Source organism: Neospora caninum, chromosome V (genome assembly GCF_000208865.1).
Source record: "Neospora caninum Liverpool complete genome, chromosome V".
Taxonomy (NCBI): domain Eukaryota; phylum Apicomplexa; class Conoidasida; order Eucoccidiorida; family Sarcocystidae; genus Neospora; species Neospora caninum.
The window spans coordinates 319,219-326,798 of NC_018391.1; the positions used below are offsets into that span (position 1 = coordinate 319,219).

Sequence of the window (7,580 nt, forward strand, 5' to 3'; positions counted from 1 at the left end):
GAAGTCCAGGAACACACAAATGAACTGCCTCCAGGCATCGGTGTGAACGAGTGAGCAAATTTCCTCTGCAGTCTAAGACGCGAGATCAAGTAGCTAAGCAGACACGGGCGTCGCGAAGCGCCGGGCTGCACACCCTTGGCAACCAAGAGTCGGCCCTTTCAGATGTGCACGGAGTCGTGCCTCCTCAAACTTGTCCGTGCTTAATTCTGCGAGCAATGACTTGCAAGGAGAAGAGAGACGCCGCAGGCCCCTGCCACGTCTGTTTCCTCCATATCGCCCGAGTCGGGAGACACCGCTCGCTGAGACTCACTCGAAACAGTAGAGCGTTCAGCGCTTCGGCGGGTGGCCGGGCACCAGACCATCCGCTGAAAATTAGGTTACGAAGAAGCGAAAGAAAGAAGAAGTAGCAATAAAGTTGTAAGAACAGAGAAGGACAACTTCAAGGAAAACAGCAAAGGCGAACTCCGAAAGTCGATATGGCCGAGACGTTGAGGTGCGCAAATTCACGACGCGTCGCGCATGCGACAGTGCCGGGTTGAGAGGCGCGTAGCTTGCAAGAAAAGACGTTTTTTCTTTTCTTCGCGTCAATTTTGGTTGTGTCACGGCTGGTTTCCACCGCTCGAAGTTCTCCCTCGCGCTACGGTGCGTCTTGTCTCGAGCAGACGACTCTGGCCCTTACCAAACAGGGCCTGTCTCGCATTTAACTCTTGGCTAGGATCGTCTTGCTCGACGCCTACGATGTTTCTGCCGCTTTGGGACACCCACAATGTCGAAGACACCACCGCTAACGCACGTGGCCGTTGTGGATTTGTTAATTGGGGGGCTAGCCTCACTGAGATCTGGCTTTTTCCAGACATGCGAAGCACAGGAGACATGGCGAAGCACTGGAGACATGGCGAAGCACAGAGGCGCAGTCAACCTTGTAACCTGCACACCAGTCGCGTCTTCAGCGTCCTTACTGTGTTACACGGAGTGTCAGTTTTTTTGGGGGTCGCTTCATCTTAGTCAAGCATCTGGGTCACAGCACATGTTTGCTGGGAACAAACAGGACTGATTCTCGGCATGAGCGAGGAGGCAAGTGCATCAGATACGTCCCAGGAATACAGCTGGCTGTTTCTTCGCGAGTATCTTCGTGAGATAATACAGATCTCCGTGCAAGTTCTGGTGTCATTTTGGAACAGGAATGTAGGCCAAAAACGGGCTGGAGCGGCAAAGGAGCCCAGTACGGGCTGATGGTGTAGGGGTATCACGTTCGCTTCGCATGCGAAAGGTCTCGGGTTCAATTCCCGATCAGTCCAGATAGTTTTCTCTCCATGAACTGAAAACTTTTTCCGGGGGCCGGTTATTGTAGCCTGCCAGTGCTGCAACCGTGTGTTTTACACGGCTCGGGCCCGCAGCCATCGTTTGGCTCGCGTGGCTCCTACCAGCAATACGGGAGAGCTGAGGAGTTGTTATGTCGGTACGCTCTGAAGGCTAACCACTGTTGATCGCTCCCCTACTCGAACAAGCAGGCATTCTCGAGCTCGCTCCCGACACATCGATGGACTCATCTAGCTCCTTGAGGAACAACAATCTATTTTTGACTTAACAGTGAGGTTCTGGTGGAGATGTGTAAAGAATGTGAGTCTGAAGAGCAAGAGCCTGCGATTTTGTGTAGCACTGTGAGAGTAACCGCGCCGTGCATTCTCCACGGCAGTCGCATTGTGTTTGGTTCGTACAGTGTACCGCAAAAATGCGTCCTAGGACGCGCCTCGGAGTTCCCGTTTGTTGTTACAGGGAGATGGCCGAGCCAGGATGCACAGATTTGGTTTTTGCTCTTGAATGGAACGAGGATTGGTAGAAAGAATACGTCTCCGGTAACGTTCCCGCGTAGTTAGCTGCTTGGGTCACAGTGGTGGTTTGTCTACCGCGACCTTCTGCTGGCGCAAAGGAGCCTTTCAGCCCAAATCATTGCCGGCACCGGGTAGCTGGCGACGAATCCCGGGGGACTGCGAAGAAGGCCAGTTAATAAACCTTCCATGTGCAAATGCAAGCTTTAGGTCAGCCTCATAGTGCTGGTACACCGTAAGACTAGACAGAAAAGTCGGGAGTCCACGGCAATTCGTGGGCGCTGTGACACACCAAAAATAAGCTATGTAGTGGTACTAAAAGTTTAACTGTCTTCTACTCTCGAGTCAGCCACCATGGCCCTGAAAGGAGCCGCTTGGGGGGCTGTAACGGAACGTCAACTGTGGTGTGCACTGGCACTCACTGAGTTGCAGACTGGTCCCTCCATGATTTACGACAGTCGCCCAGACGACGCGCGGCATGCAGCTTTGCTCGAGCTCGACTAGGCGCCGCAGCCACATAGTTGTAAGGGCGGGGGCAGAGGAACGTGGCATCTCCATTGGGGTCGTCGCCTGCCATCGTGCAGCTGCCGGGAGGCCGCATGAGATTGACCCAATAGGCAGTGCTGGCTCCTTCAAAGTGTGCGAAGGACTTGCGAGAGCAGCGGGCGAAAGAACTAGGGACGGAGACTTGAGTTGAGCACCGGAATTATCGTTCGTTGACACATACTTATGCAACAAGGGGGCTAGCCTCAGTCAGCTACAAAAATCGCTTCTTCTCTTTAGTCTCCTCTCCCTTCGTGTATTGAGTGTATTTCTGGGTTGCTACCGGGGGAGATGTCCCCGGTGGTTTCGTCCAGTGTGTGAACCTCACCGCGAGTGGCATCCTCAGTAATCAACAATGATGGACTTCCTTTGTAGCAGGCGTGAAGCGCGTTTACCTCTATGGCAAAACCCGCACCGCGCATCAATGGGTCATATTAGTCTGTTTTGAAAGAACGTGTAGCTCCATCGTCACCCTACGGGATGGTTCGCTTGTCTACAGAACGCAGCGTGGCACCTTCTGCCATCACATCCCTCCTGTCGACTGTGAACTGGATAACTCGCAGCAAAGATGGCGTTGTAGCGGAGAGCCAGGCGACGACGCACGGTGGCGCCGTAGCCGCACACTCTTTCCCACTAAAACGACTAGAAGTGGACGAGTTTGGTGTTCGCCGATTGCCGCTACGCCTCACCAGACTCGTCATCATGCTTGTCCTTCTGGTTTGTGGCGCCACCGTGTTTGTGATTTTTCTGACAAAGCTCGCGTATAGGTTCTTCTCCCCACACCGGGGGGATTTGCTAACGAGTCTTGGATCCCTACAAGAAGGGGTGCTACCTTTTTTACCTGATAGCAGCGTGAGCGAGAGAGGCCAAACACATGCGAACAAGTCAGGGAATACCCACAAAGCTCTGCTACATGGTAGAATGTCATGGGTTGTACCCTCCGTTGCTTCTGCGCCCTCGGCCGCTTTATGGGCGAAAACCCGTGGTGACTGGTCGGGCGAGGAAATCACCCCTTCGGTGGATCTTAGTTGGCCGCATCATCTGGATAAATACTTCGATAAGGTCGGCTTTCTGTATGTGACCGCGAGTGGTGTTTTTGGGCCTCCGGAAATTCACGAGATTGCTGCGAAATCTGACACGGTTGCAGCCGTTTCCTCAGGGGCGCGGCTACGCGTAAAGCACCGGCAAAGCTTACATAGAGTGTGGAACAGTTCTGATGAGGAGCCCCTTCATCTCACGATCGGCGTAAGGCTGCAGCAGGAAGCGATCCGCGTAAGGCTGCAGCAGGAAGCGATCCGCGTAGGGCTGCAGCAGGAAGCTATCCGCGTAGGGCTGCAGCAGGAAGCGATCCCCGTAGGGCTGCAGCAGGAAACGCCGAGAAACACAGTAGGCCTCTACAGGTCTCTGTCAACGGATGATCCTCTTCTTGTCCTCAACACGGGGTCCCCGGTGCGCAAACTGAGCGGTCTCGTTGACGAAAGGAGAACTCTTTCTGAACTGAATAACGGCCCAACCATTGTTTGCATCGTTCTCATTGCAATTGTTGGCGCTGTATCTGTCACGGCAGGAACGGGAGGTAAGTTACTGTGTATTTCCGCGTCACGAGAACTCCGGTATGTAAGACAACGGCAATTCTTCCTTTGTAGAGCAACGAAAAGACTCCTGTTTTTACTGTTGGCTGCATTCCATCAAGAGAACGGGGAACCGTCTGAGGTAGGGGCGTGAGACTCGGTCTTGCTTGTGTTCTGCATGTGACCGTCCCAACGGTCAAACTACGTCAGAAAAGCTCTTAGGTCAGTGTTGTCTCGGATGAAGGGAGATACATTAACGGAAATATACATCTCTTGTGAACGAGGCTGTGCCTTCCAACGAAATGGGGTCCTTCCCTATATGGAGGACTAATCAATGAGGGAGCGAGTACGAGAGCGGTGTCCAATGAAAGTTGGGTGTGGAGGTACCGAGCCGTGATTCAGGGGCCGCATATCTGCATATCCGTACAGTTGCCGAATTACGCTTATCAACGTCATTGTACAGAGGGGAGGCTCTAAAATCCAGAGGAGAGTGTGTGACGGCTCATACCTCGTCGGGAACATGCGGTCGTAATTTCTTACACCGTCATGCAAACCCGGCGTATACTGCCGCTTTTGTTTCTGTATACGCGCCTGGCAGATAGAGAGCAGCAAGATGACATTGTACCAGACTCTTCAGAAGAATTTGGGTTTCCAGATCTTCAGCCATGCTGTGTAGTGGGGGCGCGTCAACATTTTATTCTTTGGCAGCATGTGCCCAGTGTCTATCGTCAGTGACGACAGAGAACCCAGAAATGTAGCCAGAAGTGTGGAAGCAGAATCGACGAGAACAGCTGGCTCCGGTTGTCGGCCGCTGCTTGTCCGTTTTGCGATAGATATAGGTTGTTGGTACCTGTCCTGGTTCCCTGTGATTTTCCTGCCGCGCTGTCGCTACAGGCGGAGCAATATTTGTCCCGCTTATGCAACTTATAATGCATTTTAATACTTTTGAGGCAACCGCAACAAGTCAATGCTTGATGACAGGGAGCGCCCTCGCAGGTCTCTGTCTCAACTTCGTCCGCCGCAACCCCGTCGTTGACATGCCACTTATTGACATGGATATGGTAGGCGATACTGCAAGTTCAGTCCACGATATCAAATCATTGGACATCAACAGGAACTGGTCTTCTCTCGTAGTTTCGTTGTCATGCACTCGCGTGTCCACAAGCATGCCTGCGGAGCACAATACGGCTTGTAATATTGCATTGTCGAACCTTGCTATCAACGTTTTCCCTCCTGGCGTGACCAGGTTGTTGCTACCATTCTGTGGCCTGGCCGGAGTCTATGCTAGCATGACCATGATCGACTTGGAGGTGGCCGGGATGTGTCGTCGATTGCTTCTGTAATTCCATTCGTCTCTCTATTTCGGCCGTCTCGCGCTGCTCCTTTTCTTCTGGTGCAGGTCCTCCTCCTCGGTCCGATGCAGATGTGTGGTTCCTCGGTCGGCGTCATTGTGAATCGTGTGCTGCCTGCGTGGTTAATAACTGTCCTGCTTGTCGTTTGTTTGTTATACGAAACCGTTCGCCTCATGCGGCGTCTTCGTGACAAGCAAAGAGAGGCGAAAAAAGTAACCCAGCTGACTGCATCTGAGCACGCACACAAGGAGACATGTGGGGAGATTGGGGCGGCTGTCCCGATGGAGGAACCAGCGTCAGCGGGAGACAGGGAGTTTCCTGCCCAGAAAGTAGCGGGAGACGACGAGAAGCAAGGTGGAAACGAAACAAAGAGGGAACTGCAGAACAGCGGGAAAAAAGAAGGCGAAGAATGCGGTACGACTGTCCGGCTCACAGAAACTCTGCCCCTGTCTTTGTGCCTGTGTCTCTGCAGATAAATAGCCGTATATGCCCTCACGCTTATGTGGGTGAAGCACTTGGTGGTGCTCTATATAGGTACCTGTACAGTGTCAGGGTATCTCCACTGACAACTCTCCCCTGCTACCCCTGGTCTCTACGTTACTGCGTTCTGGTTTGATTCCCCTGGAAGCGAACCGGTTTTCTTGTTGGTGGATCATGCATGAACGACTGCAGAGCAGATCCTAAGTTGACCTCTAAGTCGACAAGTATATCAAACGCAGTAACTAACACAAACGCAAGTAAACATCTCCCAAAATGTAAGCATTTTTTGCTGGTACCCAGATATGCGTCAACAACTATACACGTCTACATGAACACAACTGCTTCTGGTAAAAGCCCCAGAACTTGTGCTCACAGATCTCAATATCCTCTTGTACTATTCGCTGCTGCTAACAGAGGATCAAGGGGTTCGGGTGTCATCAGATGATGGCAAATTCGCTCCCGAGGAGCCACAAGATAGAGAACAAGCTACAGTAGACTACGGTAGTAGTCACATCAATCGAAAACGGGGTCGCTCAACAATCAAGTACCAATGGAAGCGTCACGAGCTGACGGTAAGTCCTGTTCCCCACTGCTGCACACAGGGCATTACCTCTGACTTATGGTGACGGTTGTCTTCTTGATTTGGGGAAGAATTGCGTGTGCAATCAGGGTGGTGGCTCCCGTAGATATTCATGGCGACATTTTTCTGGTAACTGCCCACATGTTTCACATGCAGATGTTACGTCTCGTGGCGTCCCCAGTTTTATACACTGTACTGTGTGTTTCATCTCCAGTTTCACCGTTTTCACGATTCGAAGCAGTCAGGCTGTTCTCTGTAGGTGGGGCTCCTTCGGTGACGGTTTTGTTTTGACTTGCAGAAGTGGTCAATGCTGCTGGCAGTCTGGATCATCAACCTCACCATTACATTTATCAAGGGCGGCAAGCATTCCACCTTCCACATTGTAAGAGGCACGCACGCATGTTTCGGTTGCTGTCTCCTGCTGCACGGCGTTCCTCTGATTCGTTTACTGGCCAATTCACGCTGTATCATGTAACTTATGCCTGCAAAACCGCGACGAGCAGCTTCACAATTTCTGTATGCTTTCTGCTTTGAGTTTCTCGTTTGTCTCCTTGGTTCCTCATGGCTCACGCAGAAAGACATCTGGCGACGTAACTCTCAATTCCAGGAGGTCTCTCAGTTTGGCCATTTTCCGTGACTGTAACGTGCACGCACAGGTACACATCTCGATAGATTGTTCATCCGTTGCAGGTTTCCAACCGCTATGCTTACGCATTTGCGAATCTCACCCGTTTTTGCATAGAGGACTGAGGGACTGAGTCAGCTTGTGTTTCCTCCATCCAAGTGTTGTACTGCCGGGTTATGGACCAGTTTTCCTCGAAGGCGAAGGGCAGTGATTCGAACACCTAATTTGTAAGGTGTTTTCCACGTTCTGTCCGTTTTCTTCTGTCTCCCTTGAGAGCTCTTCCACTTGTGGTCGCATCGGCTTTCTCTTCTGGAGAGTCTCATGTCGCCTTCGTGTGTCCCAGGGCGCTATGGCTGTCTCCAAGGGGTCTGATGCCGCCAGACAACGTCACTTCTGAGATTTAAAACTTGTTTCCTACGACAACGGGACGTCCGTCAGCTACAACGGTTGTTCCCTGTTCTACTTCATTGTCATACTCATGTTCTATCACTTTTTTTCAGGTCCCCTTCTGCTCGGTGTCCTACTGGCTAATATATCTGATCGGCTGTCTTTTCCTAGCAACAGTATCCCTTCTATGGGGCCAAAAGCTCATCACACGTC

The 7,580-nt window shown here is 51.9% G+C and overlaps 1 protein-coding gene and 1 non-coding gene across 2 annotated transcripts; both read left to right on the plus strand.

Annotated features, from left to right (window-relative positions):
• The first annotated feature begins 1,226 nt into the window (after positions 1–1,226).
• NCLIV_t060006 lies at positions 1,227–1,298 on the plus strand. The gene has a single exon. It is a non-coding gene; the product is annotated as a tRNA-Ala (tRNA).
• Positions 1,299–3,293: 1,995 nt separating this feature from the next.
• On the plus strand, positions 3,294–7,377 carry NCLIV_012630 (Os03g0726500 protein, related; the record flags this gene model as incomplete). The annotated part of the gene is made up of 6 exons (XM_003881449.1): positions 3,294–3,948; positions 4,838–5,004; positions 5,343–5,709; positions 6,190–6,347; positions 6,654–6,737; positions 7,324–7,377. The coding sequence occupies 6 exons, from the start codon at positions 3,294–3,296 to the stop codon at positions 7,375–7,377; spliced, it is 1,485 nt and encodes a 494-aa protein (XP_003881498.1).
• Between the last annotated feature and the right edge of the window lie 203 nt (positions 7,378–7,580).